The following is a 26,768-nucleotide window of genomic DNA, read 5'->3' as shown; positions in this document are numbered from 1 at the left end:
GGCTTTAGAACTGGGTAAGGGATAGAGGCTGGAGAGTTTTGTAGTGAATGTTTAAAAAAGCTGAGGTTGCTATGAAGGGACTGTTGTTGGCTGAAATGAGGATATTGAAAATACTGGTTAGGGCTTCAAAAGAAAATAAAAAGCACTAGAGAGAAATTTTTCATCTTCTTAGAGAATACCCAAATAATCATGAATAGAATGCTGCTTGAAACTTGGATGTTAAAGGTTTTCTGGTGAGGTCTCAGAAAGAAATGTGAAACAGGTTTTTGGAAAATGGTGGAAAGATGCTCCTTGTTATGAATCGGCAAAGCACTTGACTAATTTGTATTCTAGTGTTTTGTAGAAGGTAAACCTTGTGAGTAATGAAATTGGGTATTTAGTTGAGGAAATTTCTGAAGTGCTGGAGGGGTTGTTTGGTTCCTCTTGAGAGGCAACAGATGAATTAAAGAAGGAATTGTTAAGCCAAAACAAAAAAATGAAAACAAATTCCAGAACTTAAAGATTTGGGAAATTCTTATATTGCAAAAATGAGGAAGTTTGTTCATGACGGAACACCCCCCCCCCAAAAAAAAAATGGTTACCATGGTGTTATAAGCCATCTCAACAGAAGCAGGAAGAATGAGCCCCAAAGTGATTCAGAGCTGCCAGTCCTGGCCCAGGTGCAGCGTGCATGGGCCAGGGAGTGAGACAGCCTCTCCTCTGTCATCAGCAGAGCCCTGAGTGCTGCTCCCTGCAAGGCAGTGGGTGTGAGGCTGCTCCCCGAACACTGAACCAGAGAGGATTATGTTCGAGCTTTAAGATCTAGTGGAACTTGCCTTGCTAGGTTTTGGACTTGCTTGAGACTTATCAGCCCTTCTTTTCCTTTTGAAAGGGGAATGTCTATCCTATACCCATCCCACCATTATATTTTAGAGCAAAATAACTTGTTTCACAAGGTCACAGCTGGAGACAAATTTTGCCTCAGGATGAATTGAGTCTAACTGATATCTGATTTAGATGATGTTTAGATGAGACTTTGGACTTCAGACATTAGAGTTGATGCTTGGAAAGAGTTAAGACTTTGGGACTTACTAGGATGGAATGAATATATTTTGCATGTGAGAAGGACATGAATTTTGTGGGGGCCAGTGGTAGAATGTTATGAACTGAATTATGCCTCCCAAATTCATATTTTGAAACCCTAATCCTCAGTGTTACTGTATTTGAGCATAAAGCCTTTGTAACTAAAGTTAATGGAGGTCATAAAGGTACAACCCTCATCTGATGGGATTAGTGCCTTTATAAGCAAAGGAAGAGAGAGAGATCTCTCTGTCTCCACATGCATGCAACAAGGAGAGGCCATGTGAGTGCACAGGGAGAAGGCAGCCCTGTGTAAATCAGGACAAGAATCCTCACCAGAATCTGCTAACACCTTCATCTTGGACTTGACAGCCTCCAGAACTGTGAGAAAATAAATTTTGATTAATTCAACCAGTCTATAGTACTTTGTTATGGTAGCCCAAGCAGACCAACACAAATACTAAAACTTATGTTTGAGTTTTGTTTCTCTCTTTTATTTCTTTGCTGAGACTTCCTATTTTTTAATTTGTTTCAAGCATGTTTGTAATTGATCATTGTGGCATTTTATGGTGGCTGCTTAAAAAACTCTTTGTCGGGTAATTCTAACATCTCTGTCATCTCTTCCTTGACATCTATTGATTTTTCAAAAAACCCAGTTTGATTTTCCTGGTTATGATTAGGACAAATGTGTTTGTATTGGAACCTGGACATTTCGTGTGTTATATTATGACACTCTAGATTTATTGAAACCTTCTGTTTTAGCTAGACTTAAAATCACTGCTCTGGAGGGAAAGGTGTACCACAGCCTTCTTACTGCCAGGTAGGCTTCCCCTCTGATGCTGGGAAAGATTGAAGGCAGGACGACAGAGGATGAGATGGTTGGATGGCATCACTGACTCGATGGACATGAGTCTGAGTAGACTCTAGGAGTTGGTAATGGACAGGGAGGCCTGGCGTGCTGAGGTTCATGAGGTTGCAAGGAGTCAGATACGACTGAGTGACTGAACTGAACTGAACTGAGGCTTCCCCCCAGCTTCCGTTGACAGGGGGAGGCCTGGGTTCTGGCTGCTGCTGGGTAGATACAGGACCTCGAGCTCCGTACCAGTGTCCCCTGCCACTGTGTGGGTAGGCTGGCCTTGGGGTGGTAGGAGTCTGAGCTTCCACTGGGCCTCCTGTGACACAGCCCCAGCAAGTGTCAGGAGGACTGCTCCTGCTCGTCGGTGGGGGTCCAGGCTCCCCTCGCCCTCTCGCCCCTGCAGAGAGTGTGTGTCGGTGCTGCCCACCGACAGAAGGCCCTGCCCTCAGGCTGGACCTGTCCTCATAGCTGCTGAGGGGAAAGCCTAGCTTCCCACTCTCTTTGCGGGCCTGGGCTGGGTCAGGGCAGCATCTTTTCTGTGGTATTTGACTAGAGTCAAGTGATTATTTTCTGTCTTTTACTTTTTTAAAGAGAAGCCACTCCCTGCATCCAAGTGCCAGCTCCTCTCTGGGTCCCTCCTGCCCTTGTTCACTCTCCATTGCCTTCAAGGAGTTATTTTTCATGTGGTGTCCAAAGTTAATAGTTATTACCTACTAATAGCCACTCTGCCATTACTGGGAGGGAACTTCCTTTAATTCTGAAGGTTTCCTTTAAAACTAATTTCCTTCTTAATTCCAAAGGGATTTGGGGGATCAGAAGTATGTGTGATGAACCAAAATTAAGTTGGATGGGAGTAAATCTTTTTTTTTCAAATTATGATCTTCAAATGCCATGTAGAGATAACACATACGTTTACTTGGGGAAAGTAGTGTAATAGAGAGGGACTCTCACTAGAATTTATTTAAACTCCTACTGCCGTCAGTGGCTGTGCACATCAGTAGTTGGGACAAACCCTTAAAAAGGTCCCTGGGGCACCTCATTTAGGAAACACTGAGTCATTATGGCACTTAAAATTATGCCACTCTTTGCACCTGAAAATTACGCTCTTCATTTGATCAAAGGTAGAACACTAAAAGTCAAAGATTGTTATTTTTCATCATTATCTGAATAAATTCAAGTCAATGTGATGTTCAGATTTAATGGCAGTGGTGTGCAGGGCAGGCAGCACAAAGCAATTTTTGGTGAAATAAAGTATGTGAGCTTTTAAACACTCTTTATATAATCTCATATTCAGCGACTCCCCAACTATGGTTATATAATTTATAATATTCAAAGCTAAAATATGTATCTAATAGGGCCTCTTCATTTCTACATTCAACCAAACAACATCAATTTATATATATATATAAAATGTACGTATATATACATGCATATATATATGTATGTATGTACACATTTCTTGAACTTCATAGCAAGACAAAACCAATATAAACATTTCTTGAACTCAGTGGAGATACAGAACTCTCATACCAAATTTATTTATATCTGCCTGATATTGTAAGATTGGTTTGAAATTGATGCGACACTTATTCATGTTTGCTGTTACTATCATTACTATGATATTCAAGGCAGCTTAGAAGATTTTCCTCATATGTCATGTTTGCATACAATTGACCAAAAGCTAGAAAACCTCATAGACTTCACTTTTCCTCAGCTCCTATGGTTTCAACTCAAGACTAAATAGTTTTAGGAGGAGAAATACTATTCAGTGAAGTGTTTTTCTTGCTTGTGTTTTATCTTTTGGATTTACTAAAAATAGCTGCTTGGTCAAATAGCTCACTTCTACCCTTGGCATCCAGGGCTGCAGAGGTTAAATGTGATAATATAATGATTTTCAAATTACCCAGTCCAACAACTCTCTGCTGTTAGGAGACAAAGCAATGCAGATAGTCATCATTATTCTGATGAGCCACATACTCTGGCTTCTCTAACGCAGAACTGAATTAACATATATTTCTCTTATTGTTATATCTACTCTCAAGAATTCAAATAGTTATTGAAATTAGCCCTGGATTCTAGAGCTATATTTCCAGTCTGTAAGGAAATTCCTTAAAGATAATTCAGTTCAGTTCAGTCACTCAATCATGCCCGACTCTTTGTGACCCCATGGACTACAGCACGCCAGGCCTCCCTGTCCATCGCCAACTCCTGGAGTTTACTCAAACTCATGTCCATTGAGTCAGTGATGCCATCCAACCATCTCATCCTCTGTCATGCCCTTCTCCTCCTGCCTTCAATCTTTCCCAGCATCAGGGTCTAATGGCATGGCTTAAATTTGGAAGCAAGTGCTTAAACAAATCAAGACTATTTAGAGAAGGAAATAGTCCTTTTGTTGTTGTTCATTTTATTTGTGAAGTTATGCCTTAAGTGGTAGACCAAGTTTCATGAGAAAACATCTGAATTGATGAGAATATACCCTAAATTAGACGTGAACACTATTTCGGTGGATCTCCAGTAGACAGAATTTCAGGCCATCATAAGTATCATGAGGCTGAGCTGTCAGAGTGTTCAGACATGTGAGATTACAGCTCTGCTGCTGCCTTGGTCACGCCAGTATGGAGCGGCTCCGCTGGTCTGTGGGTGTCTGGAGTGCAGGTTTCAGAGAGCCACGTTGGAGCTTTGTCTGTGTTGTGCGTTGGTTGACCTTGATTATCGTCTGGCAGCTGTGTCAGGGGTGCTCTGCTCTCAGCACCCTGCGAGGTACAGTGGGAAACAGGCATGGCCAGGGTTCCAGGAGCAAATGCTGGGCAGATTAAATAATTCAGTGAAAACCCTTGTGAAACTGAGGGCTGTTTGGGGAAGCTCATGGGGGTCATATTTTGAACTGAGCCTGGAGGATTTGGATGGAAGGAGGCATAATGGATAAAGGATAAAGCACAATTGGCAGGTGATCTGTTTGTGGAGGCACTGGGCTTCCTCCTTGGGGAAGAGACACGGCAGTGCCACAGTTCAGATGTTGTTAATGTTGTTCAGTCGCTCAGTCATGTCTCTTTGTGACCTCGTGCTGCTTTTGTTGTTTTTACATGTTTTTATTGTTGTTTAGTCACTAAGTCAGTCCCCATGGACTATAGCACACCAGCCTTCTTTGTCCTCCACTGTCTCCCAGAGTTTGCTGAAATTCGTGTTCATTGAGTCAGTGATGCTATCTAACATCTTATTCTCTGCTCCCAGTAGGAAGGGCCTTAAATTCCAAAATGTAGAAATAGACAGAGCAGTGATGTGGACTAAGGGGAGGATGTGCTGAAGTCATTGTTTTGGAAGTGAAAACAAGTACTTGGAATGTCACGAAGCAGTGGAGGTGATGAGAGCTGACAGCAGGGTGGTGGCCGGTGTGACAAGTGGATTATGAGATGGGCTCTGGGCCCATGGATAAGTCAAAGATGGCATCGTGATTTAAGACCAGATGACTTGCAAAATGCTATTTTCTATGAGAAATTGGGAAGTGATTGGAAGGAGCTACTGGTATGAATGTGTAAAAAGCTAATTGCTTTATGAAGGGGACAGAAGAGTATGTGGACGGGTTCGATCCTCATATTCCTGGCCTTTGACTTGCTTCTCATTCTTCTTCACAAAGGAAGCAGCCCTTCTACTTGGAGGGTGACAGTCCTTTGTCTTCTTCCCTGATTTGGTTCCACTTAAGTCTATAGACACAGAGCACAGTCTCTCAACTCTCCCTCAGACCAGCAGGCAGTCAGTGACCCCATGTAATTTTACAGAGACCCAACTGTGGGGTGATGATGGGCCATCTGACTAGCAAATCTCAGTCTTCCACTATTGCTTTCTGGGTAACAGAGCAGCAATGTTATCTGTTCATCTCCATCTGCAGAGAGCTGCACTCACTTCTCAGCTGATTCTGGACAGGGAAAGAGGCCTGGCAAAGCCCCACTGATCTCATTGGTACCTGCCTGATTGAAAGCAGGGATGCGGAGTGTCTCATAGGTCATTAGAGATCATGTATCCACAGACATTTATATTTTACAAAGTTTCTAATTTAGATTACGGAATTGATGTGTCAGGTATTGACTTGGTTTTCAGTTCAGGAGACTGATGGGGCAGTTGAAGGCAAGTGGGTCACACAGGTGATGGTTGGTGAGGTCACCTGGGACAGGTACTCTGCCGATTCCTACCTCAGTTTTAGAAGAAGGAGGAAGACTGGGGACACGGGCATCAGAGAACTAAAATCCTATAGAGTTTGCCAATCATCAAAATTCTGATCGCCTCCTAACCTGTATTTCTTCTAACATAGGCAGTGAATGCACAGAGTAGAAGAGGCTTCCTCACTGTCTCATAGCCTGGCACGTAAGACTAACCAGTGGTTCCCACACACTCGGTTTGCTTTTGACAATTAGAAAGCGAATTCATGTACAAAGATCTTCTCATGAGACTGGATTTGACACCAAACAAAACTTCTGTCCAACCTATGGCTCTGTTCCTTGGTCACTGTTTACTGCGGATCTACTGTGTATCAGGCACATGGTGAATACTTGGTTGCCATGAGTTCATGTTGCCCTGAGCACCTCCAGGCTGTTCCCCTCAATCTGAAGATGAGAGAGCAGAGCTTAGAGTAGAACAGTGACGGTCGGGATCATGCCAAAATGTTTCTCTCATCATTAGACAAAAACTTGCGGCTTCGAAAAGGCCTTGTAAACGAGGGGTTGATGTGCCGTTGTGGCTGTTTATTCAGGATTTGCAGAGCCAGAAGAGGACACATAGGAGGTGTCAACCTGGGGACAGAGCTGCTCAAAAAGCAGTGATGAATTGCCAAGTTGGCTGTGGGTGAAAATGTTTCAAACCTTCTTGCCTAGCTCTGCTGATGTATAGTTGGAGGAAGGCAAGCGTTATGTTTCTGGAGCTCTAAATCATGACAGATGATGGTGGTATGGCAAACTTGATGGCCTCGTTTACTGTTGTCCCAGCTAAGAGATTGTTTGCCACGCATCTGACACAAAGAGCAGAATTTAGTGCTGCTAAATGTCATTGATATCAACAGGCCATTTAATACTAGCAATTTGAAAAACAAGACAATATGAATGATTAGTGTGCATTGTAGTTGACATTCATACATTACTCTGTGATTTCAAGTAACTTTTATCTGGTTACAATTCTGATTTTCTGGGGTCCTTAATGTTGGATTATGGTGGTCCATAATCCACCTGACCCCATCCCCATCAGCAGTGGAGAAAGAGGCGTGGAGGCTAGTGAGCCTGCAGGTAACAGAGGCAGCCTCTCCTCAGCCTCTGATCCTTGAAGCACAGACAGGCTTTCCTGGTCTGCATGCCACTTGGCCCCAGAACTCAAAGACAGCCACATCCAGGCCCATGGAGAGAGTCAGAACTGTGTGCCCAGCCACACCCAGTCCCATGGAGAGTTAGGACCATGTGCCCAGCCACACCCAGTCCCACGGAGAGTCAGGACTGCATGCCCAGCCACACCCAGTCCCACAGAGAGTCAGGACCGCGTGCCCAGCCACACCCAGTCCCACAGAGAGTCAGGACCATGTGCCCAGCCACACCCAGTCCCATGGAGGAGTCAGGACCGTGTGCCCAGCCACACCCAGTCACACAGAGAAAGTCAGGACTGTGTGCCCAGACACACCCAGTACCACAGAGATTCAGGACCTCATGCCCAGCCATACCCAGGCCCATGGAGAGAGTCAGGACAGCGTGCCCAGCCACACCCAGTCCCACAGAGAGTCAGGACCGCGTGCCCAGCCACACCCAGTCCCAAGGACAGTTAGGATCACGTGTCCAGCCACACATAGTCCCACAGAGAGGGTCAGGACTGTGTGTCCAGCCACACCCAGTCCCACGGAGAGTCAGGACCGTGTGCCCAGCCATACCCAGTCCACAGAGAGTCAGGACCGTGTGCCCAGCCACACCCAGTCCACAGAGAGTCAGTACCGTGTGCCCAGCCACACCCAGTCCCATGGAGAGTCAAGACCGCATGCCCAGCCACACCCAGTCCCACGGGGAGAGTCAGCACCACATGCCTAGACACACCCAGTCCCATGGAGAGTCAGGACCACATGCCCAGCCACACCCAGTCCCACGGGGAAAGTCAGGACTATGTGCCCAGTGATCCAGTCTGTACCCCACCACGTCTGCACCCCCACCATCCCACAGCTCCCACATGCATGCCCGCATCATGGTCAGCTTCTCTCCAGGCCACCCAGGCGGGTACCGTCCCCCTCCTGAAAGCGTCATTCTTCCCAAAGGCCCCCTCTTCCCTGTGCCCCCTGCTTTTTGCCCTCTTCCCATCTTCCTTGAGGACACTGGCATTGAGTAGGTAGCTCTGCAGTTGCGGGAGGAGGGATGGTGCATCGTTTTCTGTGCTCTCTGCTCTGACGCATGTCTCTGCACCCAGTCATTCTTGGCTCTCAGAACCACCCGGGTCACTGAGACCTATTGCCCCAAGGTTTGCGCTCCTTTCTGAGCTTTGGGATTCACAGTTCCCAGCTGGCTCACATCTTCCAGGGGTCATGGGGGCCTACATACTTCTTTGGGCCAGGGGACAGACTCACAGCCCATGGTGTGTGGATTGGGAGTGGAATGAGGGTGCCGGTAGGACATGAGCAGCCCTCCTCCCTGTGAACATGGCCGGAGTGGGGCCAGCCTCACAGAGCAGCAGCCTGGCCTGTCCTGGGGCACAGTAGCTGGGGAAGTACGGGGCACAAGACCGCAGGATGCTAGCTGCCTGCGCCAGTCTGGGGACAGCAGGAAGCCTCATCACCATCCACCACCCACTCCACACTCAGCCCTGGCCAGAACCCGGCGTGGCCACTCTGCTCCAGTCCATGTCTCAGCGCCACGGCCCTGCAGTCTTTAGGGTGCTGTGCCGTGTGAATGATAGAAAGAGGGAAATCTCACCTGTTTATGGGAAACTCAGGGAGCCATCAGCATATGCTTGACTGTGTCTGTGACCAGACACTTGGAAAGCAGCTTGCCAGGGCGGAGTGCGTCGTCAGCCCCCCACGCCAGCCCAGCCACATCTCCCGCAACAGAGAAGGGAACTTACAGCAGAACGCACTTGTGCTGGAGGGCTCCAGTGCAGCCCATGTGCAAACACGCTTCTGCATTACCTGAGACTTGGAAGGTCATGCTAATTTAAAACCACATGACAAGAACACTCAGCCTCCACTTGCCATGTAATTCAAGTGCAGCATCCGTGGTATCCCATTAACTGGTGAGCACGTCTGCTCTGTTTACATCATTCTGTTTGATATCATACTGATACCCAGATGGCACTGGAATTGTGTCACTAATTCTCAGGGTTCTAACGACCCCCTCGCCGAGGAGCCTCCTGAGAAGTAGGGTTCCCAACTCTGGGAGCTGCGGCTTTGCTCAGAGACAGGACACACTGGGTTTTGGAACCGTGTTAACTAACACACGTCTGAGGGGAGAACACCCGGTGAAAGAGGAAAGTGATATGACCTCACCGAGAGATGTGTCCACCTAGAGCACTGTTTTGTGTTGCCCTCAGGTCATCATCAGCCGTCAGACACACACTGTGACTAGGAATGCTTGGGGTGCCCATCTGGGCCTGTACGAGCCATGGCAGCCCACTCAGACATTCTCTGACGGGAGCCAGTGCTGACGCTGGACAGGCCTTCATGGTTCCTGTTATGACTGCAAGACACACTTGGCAGGAACTGCCAGGAAAAGGGAACTTTGAAAAAACCAGGTTATCACTCAGAGATCTCAGAGGGCCCATAGCACACCCAGGGCCACGCAGCACAGTCATGGGTGAGGGAAAGAGGAAGACCATAGATGTGGGGCTCTGCCTTTATTGGGGTCCAGGGTGGGGTGCTTAGGGTTTCACCAGTTCAATTTTTATTGGCAAATTCAAAACATAAGAACGGGAATTAGGTGTTCTAACTAGGGAGAATTGGGGTCATCAGGCAGTCAGTTATCTAGGTCACCTTGGGTTTTCTTGAAGGGGAACTGCATGGGTGGGTTGGTCCTTTATCTAGTGGAGTATCTGGGAACATGCTCATGTGAGGTGAATGCCTTTTAAACAGGTGCCTTGGCAATCAGCAATTGAAAGCCTGATCCCAGGCACTTAACACTACAATTAAAAAAAGCTTATTATCAGTCACTTGCACTCCAGAGACCTACATACACATCATGTCCCTGGTAAAAGGATTCTATACCTAAGATGTGATGTCACCCCAATCTAAATCTGTAGATCCGGTTCAGGTCCAATATAAATCTCATCAGAGTATTTTGGGGAAAGCCTGATTCTAACATGTGTGTGGGTGAAGATGAAAAGGGGACACCTTGCTCTTCCAGCTGCTGGTGTCTAGAGTTCTGCACTCTGTGTGGTTAAGGCGAGAGGCTTGCAATCGCAATAGAAAAAGGAAGCAGAACAGACAATTCCACAGAAAGAGCCTGTGCCCGCAGGAGACCTTACTTGTCAGAACAGGCCCTGAAAGGATGTGGGTGGGAAGAACGGCTTAATGAGTCCTGTGGCAGCACAGAAAATCTCATGGAGAGGGTGCAGTTGGATACTTATATAGGAAAATATGTACAGAAGTCAGCTTCCTGTATCAAGGCCCTGATGGTTAAAGATGGAGCATTCTAGCTTTGATCAGGAGGGCCTCCGAAATAAGATGCAGAGATTAAAAGGTTGATAAATTTAACTCACTTAAGCTACCATTTATAAATTTTTTTTTAAGTGAGCAAAGTTATATAGGCACAACTTGATGTTTACAACACATGGAACAAAAAAATTACGTATATCAGAATATGTAAAGAATACATGATTCAAACGGGTAAAAAACACAATCAGATTTTATGAAGAAAACATAGCAAAAAAAAAAAAAAAAAAACAACCTTTCTTTAGTGATGTCTGTAAAACTACAGAGCAAACAATGCAGTGATTATGTGATTATTGTTAAGGTTGGAAAAGAACCTGTTGGGGGAAAGTGACTTCACAGAGGGCCTGGAAGTTTCCTCTGTGTTAACTCAGTGTTTGCTCTATACTTGTTTGTTTTATTATTTTTCAAATCTTAGGAATGCTCTTTCGCACGTAAATCAAGAATAAGGGTAGTGATGTGCACTAGCAGAGAAACTCGTACACTTAGTAGTGTGACCCTTCTTCTGGGACCTTCTGTGGAGGCCTGTGGCCACACGGACACTCCTGCCCGTCTGCGCAGCAGTGGCTGCACCGGGCCCTGCCTGGTGGAGGCCCGGAACCTGCCGCCCCGCCCAGGGACGCCTTCCCTGCCAGCCCGCCTGTCTCCTGAGACGCCTGCTGAGGCCTCCCTGTGAGGGCACACAGCTCTTTGTGCCAGGGGTTGGTGCTAGGCGGGAAGCCCAGCGCACAGGCTTGTGCAGAAGGCACTGGGGTCTGGGTGTGGCAGCCGTGCAGATGCTGTAGGTATGTGGGTTCACTGTCGGGGGCCTCGAGAGACACGAGGAGCGCTCCAGTGGGCGGGTTCCTTCATGCCATCCGCTCCCCGGGAGCCGCTGTCCTCTGAAGCCTGTGACCCAGACCCCCGGAAGCGTGCTCACCGTTGCCCCAGTGCAGCGGCCACCGCGCCAGTGCCTCTGCTGCCTCCTCACCTCTCAGGCCTCACCCTGGGGGCCCCTCCGCTCCACCAACACACACCCCAGCCGCTGCTTCCCATGACGTACGTGTGCTGACGCCCCGCGATCTCACCTCCCCAGACTCCCCCACTGCACCTCTCCCCTCGGCAGAGCGTGTGTCTCCCTGTAGCACTCACTACCACCTCACATATAACATGTTCATGTATATTTGTCTCCCTCCTCTGGGATACAGTCTTCTGTTTATTTTCCATCCACCTGTTCTAGTGTTCTGCTGCCATGACATGTTATCACAAACTTAGCAATTTAATTGAAACAACATATTTATTAAGTAGCCTTATTGTAGTCATCATTTTATAATATATACATATATAAAATCATGACATTGTACACCTTAAACTTATACAATGATATGTGTCCATTGTATCTCAATAGTTAAAACATTAAAAAATAGAACAACACTTGTATCGTCTTCTAGTTCTACAGGTCAGACAGTGAATTTGCCTGGTATCCCAGCTCTGGGTTTCCCGTGGCCAGAATCGTCATGTCAGCAGGGCTGCCTTCCCTTCAGGAAGCTCTGGGGGCAAGTCCACATCCAGCCCCTCAGGCTGCAGGCAGGATTCAGTTCCCTGATCTGCAGGTTGAAGTCTCTGTTTCTTGCTGGCTGTCACCAGGAATCATTCTTGCCCATAGAAGGGCTAACTCCATACCTTGGGTCATGGCCCCTTCCTACACCTCTAAAACCAGCAATAGAAGTTGAGTCCTTTCTTTCTGCTTCAAATCTCTCTAAACTGGGTCTCTGTGACTGGCCTCAGCTTGAGAAAGTTCTCTGTTTTGAAGGACCAAAGTGGTTATATTGGGTCCACTGGGATTATCTAGGAAATCTCCTGACTTCAAGGCCCATAGCTTTCATTCCATTTGCACGGTGCCTTTTGCTGTGTAAGGTAACAGTCACAGACATGACGCCAGGGTTAAAGTTCCTGCTGCCTGCATCACCTGCCTGCCAGGACAGTGCAGACAACCAGACAAGTGCCTTCTGCAAAGTGAAACCTTTATAGGAGCTGATGTAGTCAGACGCTGCTGCAAGTTGTTAGAATCACAAACAAATGGAGACCAGACATGAAAACTCACTGAGCAGCCAGCCGGTTTCATCCTACAAATGAAGCTTAATTTAGCTTATTTTCTAAGGCTAACTTGACCTGGGTCATTTGCCTCTAAGGATTAGAAGTAAAACTTAAACTGTTTCCCGGGGTTGATATGAGGCAACTACTGACCAATTCCATATCACTTAAGAAAATTCTAATATTGTAACCACTTTGAATAATAAACCATCAACTCTTTCCTGCTATACAAGCTGCTTTATAATGGTGTACCCCTGAGCCTCAACCCATGCTTTGGTTTGAGAGCTCTCGGTTTGCAAACTGTCTTTTTGGTGTGTGCACAGTAAACTTACTCGTTGCTTCTTGAGTGACTCATCATGTTTACTTTGACTCTTAATGAACCGTTGACACCCTGATGGAGCTCTCGTCATGTCCATTGTAATAGTGGACGGCAGACATTGTCACAATCCTGTTCTCAGATAGAAGCACGGAGCATAGAACAGGAGACTTGCCCCAGAGCGTGGAGCTGGGAGAGCCCCAGGCCCTGTGGTCTTGGCCCATGTGACGGTGCACCCTGAAGAGAAGACAGTCCGTGGGAAGCACTGGGCCTGACTTCTGAGGGCTCCGCCCTGTGGAAATGATAAGGGCTTCGACTGTGGAGCTGTCTGCCCTGGTCTGACTGCCCGTGCTTTCTGTAGGTCATTTGATTCTTCAGTCATCCCTCTCACTACTCTCATAAACATGTGTGGTTGTACCAGGCTGCAAACGTTTCCAGGCTTACACTGCCTTCTGTCCCCCGCCGTGCAGACGCATATCCTAATTCCGAAGTCGTCTATGTCTGGACCAACGGCACTGCCAAGTCAGTGGTGGTGGCAGAAGATGGCTCCAGGCTGAACCAGTACCACCTCATGGGGCAGACCGTGGGCACGGAGAACATCAGCACCAGCACAGGTAGCCCTCCTCTCCCGCACCCTGCACGGGTGCACGCCTGGGGGAGCCCCGGCTCTCCTGAGCCACAAGGAATCACCACGTCCAGCCCCTCCTCCGGCGGTGCACGGAGGCGCAGCTGTGGCATCCCGGGATTAAGGGTCATGAGGGACGTTAATCCGAGGTGCGTTTGCCCCCATGTGAGCATCAGTGACCGCGGGCCCTGCTTATGTAACAGTCCTGCCAAGCACCAAGACGCCAGCAGCAGCCTCTGCAGCCAAGGCAGAGAGCTGCCTACACATTCTCCCATTTACCTGCTCTGCTGTTTCCCTGTTTGACCATTTCAGGGATTCCCCTGGGGTTGAATTTTGGAAAGCACAGCGAGCCACGTAGAAATCACCACGGCCTTCGAGGGTGCAGTTAACTCCCTCAGGCACAGGGCTGGCTTGAGCCCTCAGGGCAGCACAGGCCTGGCGTCACCCGATGCCAAGTGGGCAGGGTCTCCGAAGGAACAGAGTGCATTCCTGGCCTACAGCGACAGGGGGTGTCCTCAGACCCCAACCCCAATGGTCACGATCACCAGCTTGGCTGTTAGCAGGGCAGGGTCCTCCAGGGCGCCAAATGGCAGGAGAAATGTGGGACAAGGATGGAGTGAGTCCTGCCTGCACCATGAGTTCTAAGCCCCAGATGGTCCCCCGGTCAGCATCACCTGTCAGCATCACCACCCCTGGGAGCTGGCCGGAAGCAAGGGATGCACATTGCAGCCTTCCACTCAGTGCCCATCTGCTGGAGAGGGCTGGTGTCCTCGGAAAGGGCCTGGCAGGCCTGGGAAGAGGCTGCTGCAACATACTGCTGCTGCGTTCAAGGGAAAGGAAGAGGCAGCAGGCCTGGTTTTATAGGAAGAAGTGGGAAGGTGGCATGGCAGATACTTGGGGTTAAGGAGTGCAATGCTAATAAACCCTGTTTCATGTCATTCTGTAAACATTTTTAAATAGGATTCTGCCCCTATTTGCATTTTAAAAAATGACCTTTTTTGAATGTTATCTTATATTGCTATCCTCGACTCAAAAATAAAACAGAATGAAAAGAACCATAACAGCAAAAGAATTTATGAGTAGGAGAGTAACTTCAAATCCAAATGCAAAGAAACAGAATGGTGTTTTCCCTCCTGGCAAAATCAGATCATGGCAAAGATGTCTTTGCTACTAGCATACCTTCCCCCCTTCTCTGTGTCCCTGTCTCCTCCTATGGGACGGAGCCCAGTCCCTCCTCTCGCCTGCCTGGGGCTGTGGGGAGGGCGTGGTGGCTCTCGGTCCTGCAGGAATTGTGGTCTCCTCTTCTGTAGGGAGCAGGTTTTACCACACATGATCTTAATTCATGCTCTGAGGAAAGGCACCTAGGGACGCATCCACAGCTGACCTTATTGACCACTGGACTTTGATTCCAACAGCAAGCGTCCACGCTTCAGCCAGTCTCAAACACCTCAACACTGAGCCCATGCTGCAGTCTGACCACCCTCAAACAGATGGCCCCATCTCGGGTCTGCCTCAGCAGAGGCCCCCCGACCCTCCACCCACATCCACGGTTCTGCCAGACTCACTGGCCCACACTGTCTGATTCTTCCAATCAGTCAAAGGACTCTTGTCCTCAGATCAACTCAGCTCTGCCTTCACATCTGGAAGCATCCTTCCTGTCTCCCCAGGGAGAGGCAGACTCATGCAGCAAAGGCGCCCGTCTCACCCCGCTGCCCATGTAGCCGCCTTGGCTCCTTACCAGTTCACCGTCAGTGCAGCATCATTCTCCGCAATGAGGGGAAGGTCGGCGCTCGCCTCCCACACCACCAGGCAGATCCAGAGGAGGCACTGGGGCATCGCCAAGGAGATGCCCTCGCTGTCCCCGGGAGGCGCGGGGGCTCGGCGTGGTCAGGACCCGCCACCTCCTGGGTCTGCTGCTTCTCACCCCCCAGCCGAGGCGGGGCACTGAGCCTGTGGGGGCCTGGAAGCCCACCGCCCCTGCCAGCCCTCTCTGGCTGGGAAGTGAGGAAAAACCCTCCACCCGCGACAGGGCTCTGTGATGTCCTGAGTTATATGTAGAGAAGCTAAATCCTGAAATCCTGAGGGGAGTAGCAGTGAGGGGGGCAGGTGGAGAGCGGCACAGATTGTAACCAGGGATTAGGAAAACACACAAATCTGATTTTCCCCAGAAAAGCATCCCCCCGCAGAGGCTCTTCAGAGGCCGGGGGTCAGGAGTCTTAACAAAACAACCAGCCTCTCCTTCACCCAAACAACACGATTGAATGCTTGTGCAGAGGGAAGGTGGGGAGAAGGGAGCTCCCGAGGAGACGGTGACCGGGGCAGGAAACACAGGGATTCCTTTAGGTGGCTGACTGCACTGATTTGCTTATTTGCAGGTGAATACACAATCATGACAGCTCATTTCCATCTGAAGAGGAAGATTGGCTACTTTGTCATCCAGACCTACCTCCCCTGCATCATGACCGTGATCTTGTCACAAGTGTCCTTTTGGCTGAACCGAGAATCAGTTCCTGCCAGGACAGTGTTTGGTGAGTGTGCCTAACCCAGCCTGCAGACTGTGTTCTGCCTAGTCTAACATCGCAGAAAACAACAGCCTAGAGCTGCCTGTCTATTCTGTGACCTTGAAAACAAATTCAGTCTTAAAGACTAGATTTAGGGCTGCTTTCTGAACCAGGGTTCAGAGCAATTTGATTATCGTTTCCCTCCTGAAAAGCCTTTCACCGGTAGCCTGTTATTTATTTTTTCTTTTTTTGGGGGGAGGGGCAGGGCAGGACAGTGTTTTTAAAATTTCCAGCAATCTGTCTTGCATGAGATTTTGCTACAGTATTTTTACAAAAGAGCCTGGCAGGCTAAAGTCCATGGGACCACAGAAATTCGGAAACAACTGAGCAACTGAGCAAGAACAACAAATGTATAAACACATATATGAGATATATGCATGTATGATATGTGTGTATATGTACACATATGTATGATAAGAATCTAGAATATTATCTGACATCCCTGAGACATAAATCAAGTTTAGCCAGATCTAGCTAGCTAGTACCTTGACACAGCAGACGTGATCCAATGTTTTCCTCTTACTTGGGAGCTCATTTCATCAAATTCAACATTAAAAGTAATTTTATGGGTCAGTTGTAATGGATATTCACATCTTTCTAAACTGCCAAGTACTGTTCCCACCTCAGCTCTTCCTGCTGTACTTTTTCTTCCAAAGAAAGAAAGGTCCCCTGCATTTCCTGCCAAAACTCCTGTAGGTGGAAGAAGCCGGAGATCCTGGAGATTTCCAGGAAGGGCCCAGGACTGCTTCTGTGCAACCACCTCTCTGCCTCCAACCGCGTGCTTCGTCTGCCTCCTCTGATTTAGCATCAGGAAGGTGTGGGGGTTGGCTTGTGGATAGACAGTGTTTCCCCAGCTCTTTAGGAGAACATTAGTAGGTGGACAAGGAAAAAAATTTAGTTTGGAGGATGCCTTGTATTCCAGTCTGCTTCCTCATAGAGATTTTCAACTAGTGTTAGGATGTTAAATGACTCAAGGAGACACAAGAAGCCTGTTTAAGGTCAAACACAGAGCACTGCTCTCTAGCACAATGATGAACTGGATTTCTAAGAAAAATCAAAGGTGACCACTGATTTCTCATTAAGCATCAGTTCCATGCACAGTGCCATGTTCGGTGAGGGTATGTAAATATCTCTGAAGGATGACACTGAATGAACACTAAGCTGCTGTGACCACCAGCAACATTACACTCTTTTGATGCTGTTTGCTGGGGCTGCCTTAGTGCAGTTCCTCCCACTGAGGGCTTAAGCAATAGAAGTTAACTGTCTGGAGTTAACTGTTCTGGAAGCTCCAAGTCCCAAATCAGCAGAGTTGGTTTTCTCTGAAGGAAGGCTCTGCGTCTGGCCTCTCTCCTAATTTCTGGTAGTTTCTTGGCGTGTGGCAGCATAATTCTGGGCTTCACAGGGGGTTTTCCCTGTGTGTGTGTGTGAGAGAGAGAGAGAGAGAGATACCAGTCATATTGGGTTAAGGCCTACCCTAATAACCTCATTGTAACTTCATTACTTCTGTAAACACCATGTTTCTAAGTAAGATCTGGAAAATAATGCTGAGTTCCAGAGATTAGGACTTCAACCTCTGAATTTGGGGAGGGTGGCGCACAGTTCCACTGGAACAGCTGCATTGCACTCACTCCCTGTGCACAGACATGCACCCTTATGCAAGCAAAACTATGCTAAGAGGAAAGACAGAGCTTGTGGAAACTACATGGGTTGTAAGTGTTCAGCAGACCTGGGTCTAGTATTGGCTCTCATTTGCCAGCTGGTGAATTTGAGTGCAGTACTATTTTTACATCTTTAAGCTCCTCACCTGCCAAATGTGAATATTGACACCCATCCAGAATGTAGCTTACATCAGGGGCTGGCCCCTAGCAGATGCCCAGTAAAGGTTCAACAGCTCCCTCTGAGGATCTAGACTTGCTGTATGCTCACTGCAGATTTCCCTAAAAGACAAGGCAGATGGCTACAGGCATCTTACACAGCAGCCTCAAGGTGACCCAGTTCTTTCTTAGAGGGAGTGCCAAGACCTAGATTCAGATGTGGCACTTCTGTTGCACTCGGGTCCTTGGAGTCTGCAGGCTCCGTTAGTCCATGTGAAAGCAAGTCTGCTTTACGAGTTTTCTGGAGCCCACAGTTTGTCAGGGCACTGTGAGTCTTTGTGAAGTGCTTCCCCAGAGCCGTGGGAACATCCCTGCCTGTCTCAGCTCGACTTTTCTGAGGAACACAAAGAAGCCCCCGTCTTCTAACTTATCTGTGTTGGGCATCTGCTCTCTGCAGGGCTCAGGTCAGGACAACAGGGACACAGGGTATGTGTACAAATCAGACCCAATCCCTGCCCGCCTCGATCCATATTCTAGCGGAGACAACTGACAAGATAAGGAAACTAAGCAGTGTTTAAAGGAACGTGTTGTGCTATGAGAATTGTAGAGAGAGACCTGGGCTGAGAGACAGTTTCTTTCTGTCTTTGTCTCATGCAGAGGTGTTATCCTGGGGTCTGGTGCTAGAGCTGATTCTTGTTCCATTGTCCTCCCCTTATCGTTGACCAGGGGTGACCACGGTGCTGACCATGACGACCCTCAGCATCAGCGCCCGGAACTCTCTGCCCAAAGTGGCTTATGCAACAGCCATGGACTGGTTCATAGCCGTGTGTTATGCTTTTGTGTTCTCTGCGCTGATCGAGTTTGCTACCGTCAACTATTTCACAAAGAGAGGCTGGGCCTGGGATGGGAAAAAAGCCTTGGAAGCAGCCAAGATCAAGGTACTGACTTCGTTTTCCTCCTTACTCCAGAGAAAACGGGCCTGACTTTATGTCCAACTAAAAGCCCAAGTGTTTCTCTTCCCTACATCCCTTCCCCTGAAAAATGATTCCTTCCCTTATATTCACAGACCTTACAAAGTCTTATAACAGGTCCTGTTTTAACTTTATTTTCAATCACTAGCTTCATTCAAGGGAAAGATCTGATTTCATGTTGATGGTTTGGGCTTGTTTATCCTCAGGCCTATTACTTTTGACGAAGTACCTTCTGTCTGTTCAGGGACCACTTACCCAGTTTTGAATTGTACAGTCAATGGTTCTGCTTATTCTTTTGCCACTTCACCATGCAGTGTCTTCTGCAAGGTGGCTGAAGGTCATAAAGGGAGCATTTGAATTATTGAAAGCAACACAACAGCAAACACACCTGATTCTACTCGTGGGATGATCCAGCTTGCTTAAACGAGGCAAGAGTTATCTTGGGAAGCATTTTTCTGTGCAGAGCAATTAAGTGCTTAGTATATAGAAAGAGATTGGTGCCTGAATCTAAAAAATATTTTAAGAAAAAGGTTGTGCAACATTCCAACTTGAACTAGGTCCTTGGGGAAAAGAAAATAACATACATGGAAGAGAAGAGAAATAGCACGTGGCAAAGTGATAATTATCCCATACATAAAACAAACGAGCAAGTGAGAGATGAGAGATGAGCAGTCCAGAGTTTCCAGAGCAGGCTTGAATGTGAAACTCCATCTGTCCTTTGGAAATCATCACGAGGGCAGTCCTGGGGCCTTCCTGGAGACTGGAGACTGGAGCCCAGACCCATGATGGCGCCTGGATACTCTGCTGCTGAGGGCACTCAGGGGTGCGCACCCACAGCTGCACAGCTCTTTTTTCATTCAACACAGCTGTTCTTTTCTTACGAAAAGTCCAAAGTTCTGACTTGACCTGGCCCATCGGATTTTTCCTACTACCAAGCACCATGAATCCACTCCCACGCCGAGGTTTCAGTCATGCAAGAAAGACCTGCTTCTAGGCCCAGCTCACCTGTATGAAGATGGAGGAAGGCCTAGTGGGCCCGTATCAGGCCCCTGAGGGCAGGAGGGGTGGGGAGAGGTGCCGGGGGAGGGGGGGTCTTGACAGGCATGACGCTCCCAGATGGGTGTTTCTGTGGGAGGTGACGGGGGCAGGAGCCAGCTGAGCAGAGCTGGTGGTTGGCAGAGAGCTGGGAGAACACTGCAGAAGCAGGGGACTGTCGGACTGGGGGCTCTTGACTGAAGGGTCCCAGTAGGCAGAGCCATGGGGGTGTTCATACCCCAACAAACATGAAGTCTGGGGAGAGGAGCTTCCCAGCACTGTGTTGCAGGGAAGTAAATGTTTGCTATGGGCCTGGTGACGGTGAACTGGAGGTGGCCCCCTTGAGTGGGGCAGCCAGCTGGGAGGTGCAGCAGGAACTGAGGCCATCAGGCTTGTGTCTGTGAGCCTAGGAGGAAGGCGGAGCGGCCCTGAATGTTACTGAGTGGGCTGTCATCATCGTCAGCCACCTTATTCTCCCACACGTGGCCTCCCTGTCCTTTCCACTCATCACAGGTCTGAACACAGACCAGAAGGGAGAGGAGGGCTTGGAGGTAAAGTAGCTTGTCTCACTCCAGACTAGCACTGATCTCCTGGAAGACTGTGTGTTGCCCCCAGAGGTTGTGGAGCAGGGGGTCCCATGCCCTCGGCCAATGAAGGCATCAGGGTATCTGCAGGCATCCCAGCCAGCAAGCCCTACTTTAGTCGTGGTGGTGAGCATGAATAAGGAAGTGTATCATTACTCTTTTTGCATGAACTGGCTTTTACTTACAAGCGGAGAAAACTTGAACACCAAACTGTTTGCCATCATTACCTGTTGGGGTCTTCAGAGTTTGGGGGTGCCAGGCAGTTTTTAGGGGTGAACACCTGCAGAAGGGTAGAGAAAAAAGTTCAGGTTGACCGTGAAGGGAGCAGTCTGCTGGCCTCTGCGCCCTGCGCTGGGCAGCAAGTCTTCCCCGACAGAGCACCAGGGGCCCGTCTCCGACCACCGTTGCGGTCCTAAGGCTTGTGTGCTACCTTTTGCGAGCAGGACACCCGCTCCTGAGACCACCCTGCTGTCCATCAGTGCGTGCTCTGCCCTGCTTACCCCAGGACATGAAGGCTGCAGGAGACACTGACGGAGCTAGTCTGTCAGGCTGGTGGCAGCCCCGCATGGGTGCGTGCGGAGCCACAGGGTCTGCAGAGAGCCCTGCAGCACAGTTGCTCACAGGCCCTGCTCTGCTCTGAGGCTCATGGTCATCCTCGCCGCGGGCCTGGGTTCTCATGCTCCCTGGGTCTGTGCACATGCTCAACCTCGCTTTCCAGCGCTGCTTCCTGCTCCCTCTCCATGCCCTTCCTCTCTGCTTTTTGCCTTTCACATATTTTTAATAGTTAATATATTTGCTTTTCTTTTTTAAAACTATAGTCACCAGGCTGTGCACTACATTTCCTCATCTTATTTATTTTAAAGCTGGAAGTTTGTACCTTTTGACCACCTTCATCCATAGTGCTCCCCACCCCACCCTGACCTCTGCTGACCACCAATCTGCTCTCTGTATCTATGAGTTCAGCTTTTTGTTTATTTGGATCCTACATATAAGTGAAGTCATACGGTATTTGTCTGATTTATTTCACTTAGCACAGTGCTTTCAAGGTCCATCCCTGTAGGATTTATGGCTGAATAGTATTCCATTGTGTGTGTGTGGTATATGTGTGTCTGTATATAGTATAAGGCTTCCCTGGTGGCTCAGCAGTAAAGAATCCACCTGCAATGCAGGAGACACAGGATTGATCCCTGAGTTGGGAAGATCCCCTGGAGGAGGAAATGGCAACCCACTCCAGTATTCCTGCCTGGGAAATCCCATGGACAGGGGAGCCTGATGGGCTACAGTCCATGGGGCTGCAAAAGAGTGGGACACAATTTAGTGACCAAACAGCATTCATATATATATATATATATATATATATATATATATATAAAATGTATATTCATGATCAGTCACTTCAGCTGTGTGTATATGCATACATATATATATATACACACATATATGTGCATTTTGTTTAATTATTCATCTATTGATGGATACTTGTTGTTACCAGTCTTTGCTATTCTGAGTAATACTGTCTGGGATGTGAAATTCTAGAACAGGCAAAATAGTTTATGGCATAAAAACTCAGAATAGTGGTTCCTTTTGCTGGGGTGAGGATGCAAATGGGCTGGGAAGGGGCATGGTGACCTTCTGGAGTGCTGATGGTGTTCTGTCTTGATCACCAAGATGGTGATATATTATCTTTAATGTATTTGTGTGTTTTTCTAAATTTAATTCAATGAGACTATGTTAACTTGGTAAAAGAACAGAATTTTCCCCAACATTCTATCATGCGAATTTGCAAGCATGTGGAAATGTTGAAGAATTACACAATGAAAACCTCTTCTATTAACTTTTACTATGCTTGTGTCATCGCCACCTATCTGTCATTTATGTTACCTAGAGATGGGAATACCAGACCACCTGACCTGTCTCTTGAGAAGCCTGTATGCAGGTCAGGAAGCAACAGTTAGAACTGGACATGGAACAACAGACTGGTTCCAAATAGGAAAAGGAGTATGTCAAGGCTGTATATTGTCACCCTGCTTATTTACCTTCTATGCAGTGTACATCATGAGAAACGCTGCCCTGAAAGAAGCACAAGCTGGAATCAAGATTGCCGGGAGAAATATCAATAACCTCAGATATGCAGATGACACCACCCTTATGGCAGAAAGTGAAGAGGAACTCAAAACCTTCTTGATGAAAGTGAAAGTGGAGAGTGAAAAAGTTGGCTTAAAGCTCAACATTCAGAAGACAAAGATCATGGCATCTGGTCCCATCACTTCATGGGAAATAGATGGGGAAACAGTGGAAACAGTGTCAGACTTTATTTTGGGGGGCTCCAAAATCACCGCAGATGGTGACTGCAGCCATGAAATTAAAAGACGCTTACTCCTTGGAAGAAAAGTTATGACCAACCTAGATAGCATATTGAAAAGCAGAGACATTACTTTGCCAACAAAGGTCCGGCTAGTCAAGGCTATGGTTTTTCCTGTGGTCATGTATGGATGTGAGAGTTGGACTGTGAAGAAAGCTGAGTGCTGAAGAATTGATGCTTTTGAACTGTGGTGTTGGAGAAGACTCTTGAGAGTCCCTTGGACTGCAAGGAGATCCAACCAGTCCATTCTGAAGGAGATCAGCCCTGGGATTTCTTTGGAAGGAATGATGCTAAAGCTGAAACTCCAGTACTTTGGCCACCTCATGCGAAGAGTTGACTCATTGGAAAAGACTCTGATGCTGGGAGGGATGGAGGCAGGAAGAAAAGGGGACGACAGAGGATGAGATGGCTGGATGGCATCACTGACTCGATGGACGTTGAGTCTGAGTGAACTTCAGGAGTTGGTGATGGACAGGGAGGCCTGGCATGTCTCGATTCATGGGGTTGCAAAGAGTCGGACACAACTGAGCAACTGAACTAAACTGAACATCTATCTATCCGTTCATCCAGCCAGCCATCCTCAGTCCGTCAATGCTTCTTAATTCTTGATGGATTCAAAGTAAATAATGCATTTCCCACTAAATAATTCAGCAAGCATATCACTAATTAGAGTTCAATATTTGTTTACTGTTTGAGTCTTTTGAAGCAAAAATTTACATAATATGACATGGACAAACTCTAAGTGTACCCTTGAGAAGGTTTGACGAACATGTTCACCTATATAACCCAAATCCCTATGACAACAGAGCACGTTGTCACACTCCAGAAGGCCACTGTCCCCCTTCCCAGTCCATTCCTGTCCTCACCGCACCAATGGGAACCATTTCCTAACTTTTCTACCGTAAACTATTCTACCTGTTCTAGAATTTCACATCCAAGACTGGCCACGCGGGGTTCTAAGCCTAGAAGTCTGTGGAAGGCTGTCCTCTGCCAGAGATAAGCTGATCCCCCTGTCTGTCTCTGTCTCTTTTGAGAACTGATAGTTGCTTGCAAACATCATGTCCTTACATTCTTCTTGTATTTTGCAGAAAAAGGAGCGTGAGCTTACAATAAATAAGTCAACAAATGCTTATACTACTGGGAAGATGACTCACCCCCCAAACATCCCAAAGGAGCAGACCCCTGCAGGGACCACAAATGCTTCTTCAGCCTCAGTAAAACCTGAAGACAAGACTTCTGAAAACAAAAAGACTTACAACAGCATCAGCAAGATTGACAAAATGTCCCGAATTATATTCCCACTTCTGTTTGGCACTTTCAACCTAGTCTACTGGGCAACATATTTGAATAGGGAGCCAGTGATTAAAGGGGCTACCTCTCCAAAATGAGCTTTCGTGCTCCCAAACTCCAAGAGAGCCATACATCAGTGACGGGCACCAAGGAGAGGTTGAACTTGGGGGGCCTCCCTTATTTGGGCACTACCTTTCAGGAAATTTTTGCATGTTTAACTATATGTACAAATAATATTGCCTTGATGTTTCTATATATAATGTCAGATGTTTCAGAGATGACACATTGATAAATAAATCAAGCCACTTTCTAGAAAAACAGGAGAAATGGCACTGACACTCAGATGCTCAGCACCTTACACTGAGAGTTTACAAACAAGTATATTTTTAACTGTTCCAAGTGTTACCTAACAATGTTTTTTATACTTCAGATGTCATTTCATACAAATTTTCCCAGCAAATAAATATTTTAGGAAATGCTCCATGATTATTACTTGACCAACTCTCACAAGAAACAGATATCACAAAGAGCACATTTTGCATTGAAAAATTCAACTGTGGGCATTTATGTACAAACTAATTGCCTTTGATAATTCTTTGAAATTAAAGAATTTAATTGCTCTGAAATTAAAACTACTGCATGATCTTATGTTAAGAAATAAAATAAATATTTATGCAGACATTTAATAATAGAAGCATATAGTATGTTAGATTAACAGATAAAATATTTCCCCAAGGAAAAATTTAACTGCTTAAAAAAAATTTTTTTGGTGGAGTGGGAGTGAAACTTACTTCTCAACCTCTGACCACCCACCCCACACTGACTAACTGAACAATGACCAAGAAAGAAAAGATCTTAAAAAGTAGTGTGATGACAGTCTTGGCATCTGACCTGAGCATACACTGTCTGAAACACTGACCACAATTCACTGCAGCCAGAGTATAGTGCTTCAGTGGTGAGAAATTGTAAATGAGTTATTTTCCATTTTATTTCCCTGTATGTTATTTCATGATTGACTTATTGCTCTGTTAGCTTTTGTATATGAACCTTAAATGTTCATTAAAAAATAAAAATGAAACTGATTTTGTGGAAAATATGTCATTTTCTGAAAATATTTCAAATTTTGGTGGGTGTACTGACTCATTTTCTAAAGATGATATAAAGGAAACCCATCATGAAAGTGCTTGGGAAAAAAGCCTCTGACTTAGCTGTTCATCTCTGTTCCAGTCTGATTCTTCTGGGTAGCATGTAAAGAGAAAGCTGACTTCAACCACAATGAGGTGAATAGGTGGAACCAGAAGTTCTTTCTGTCACATACATCTCCATGATACAGTGCTCCACCGCTCTCTGCTCAGTAGAGTCCTCCCTGAAGGTAAGGTTACTGCTCAGTCATCCACACCTTTCCTTTTGCTGTTTGTGAAGAGTGATACAAAGAACTGCATGTAGACCATCTACTTAGAGTGATAACATGTGTGAAAGGAACAGTTTCTTTTTCCTCTCATAAGGGATTTTATGACCATTAGCAAATGGTATCAGAGTTCAGTTCAGTGACTTAGTCGTGTCCGACTCTTTGCAACCCCATGCACTGCAGCATGCCAGGCGTCCTTGTCAATCACAAACTCCCAGAGTTTACCCAAACTCATGTCCATTGAGTCAGTGATGCCATCCAACCATCTCATCCTCTGCTGTCCCCTTCTCCTCCTGCCCTCAATCTTTCCCAGCATCAGGGTCTTTTCAAATGAGTCAGTTCTTCATATCAGGTGGCCAAAGTATTGGACTTGCAGCTTCAACATCAGTCCTTTCAATGAACATCCAGGACTGATCTCCTTTAGGATGGACTGGTTGGATCTCCTTGCAGTCCAAGGGACTCTCAAGACTCTTCTCCAACACCACAGTTCAAAAGCATCAGTTCTTCGGCACTCAGCTTTCTTTCTAGTCCAACTCTCACATCCATACATGACTACTGGAAAAACCCTAGCCTTGACTAGATGAACCTTGGTTGACAAAGTAATGTCTCTGCTATGCTGTCTAGGTTGGTCATCACTTTCCTTCCAAGGAGTAACTGTCTTTTAATTTCATGGATGCAATCACCATATGCAGTGATTTTGGAGCCCCCCAAAATAGTCTGACACTGTTTCCACTGTTTCCCCATCAATTTGCCATGAAGTGATGGGATCGGATGCCGTGATCTTAGTTTTCTGAATGTTGAGCTTTAAGTCAACTTTTTCACTCTCCTCTTTGACTTTCATCAAGAGGCTCTTTAGTTCCTCTTCACTTTCTGCCATAAGGGTGGTGTCATCTGCATATCTGAGGTTATTGGTATTTCTCCCAGCAATCTTCATTCCAGCTTGTACTTCTTCCAGGCCAGCATTTCTCATGATGTACTCTGCATATAAGTTAAATAAGCAGGGTGACAATATACAGCCTTGACATACTCCTTTTCCTATTTGGAGCCAGTCTGTTGTTCCATGTCCAGTTCTAACTTGCTTCCTGACCTGCATACAGGTTTCTCAAGAGGCAAGTCAGGTGGTCTGGTATTCCCATCTCTTTCAGAATTTCCCACAGTTTA

At 47.0% G+C, this 26,768-nt stretch overlaps 1 protein-coding gene across 6 annotated transcripts in view; it reads left to right on the top strand.

The window, feature by feature from the left end:
* The window catches only part of GABRA5 (gamma-aminobutyric acid type A receptor subunit alpha5), a 91,247-nt gene extending 65,966 nt beyond the window's left edge, over window positions 1–25,281 (top strand). For all 6 annotated transcript variants that reach the window (XM_025271651.3, XM_044932917.2, XM_025271649.3 and 3 more), the window contains 4 exons: window positions 13,428–13,571; window positions 15,958–16,110; window positions 18,684–18,895; window positions 23,998–25,281. In XM_025271651.3, coding sequence (XP_025127436.1) covers window positions 13,428–13,571; window positions 15,958–16,110; window positions 18,684–18,895; window positions 23,998–24,297 — 809 coding nt within the window. In that variant the 3' untranslated portion in view covers window positions 24,298–25,281. The remainder of the gene's footprint in view (window positions 1–13,427; window positions 13,572–15,957; window positions 16,111–18,683; window positions 18,896–23,997) is intronic.
* Window positions 25,282–26,768: the final 1,487 nt, after the last annotated feature.

The sequence above is a fragment of the Bubalus bubalis genome, chromosome 20 (assembly GCF_019923935.1).
Source record: "Bubalus bubalis isolate 160015118507 breed Murrah chromosome 20, NDDB_SH_1, whole genome shotgun sequence".
In the NCBI taxonomy this organism is placed as follows: domain Eukaryota; kingdom Metazoa; phylum Chordata; class Mammalia; order Artiodactyla; family Bovidae; genus Bubalus; species Bubalus bubalis.
Note: the sequence above shows the minus strand (reverse complement) of the source record. Positions and strands in the feature narration are given on the sequence as shown.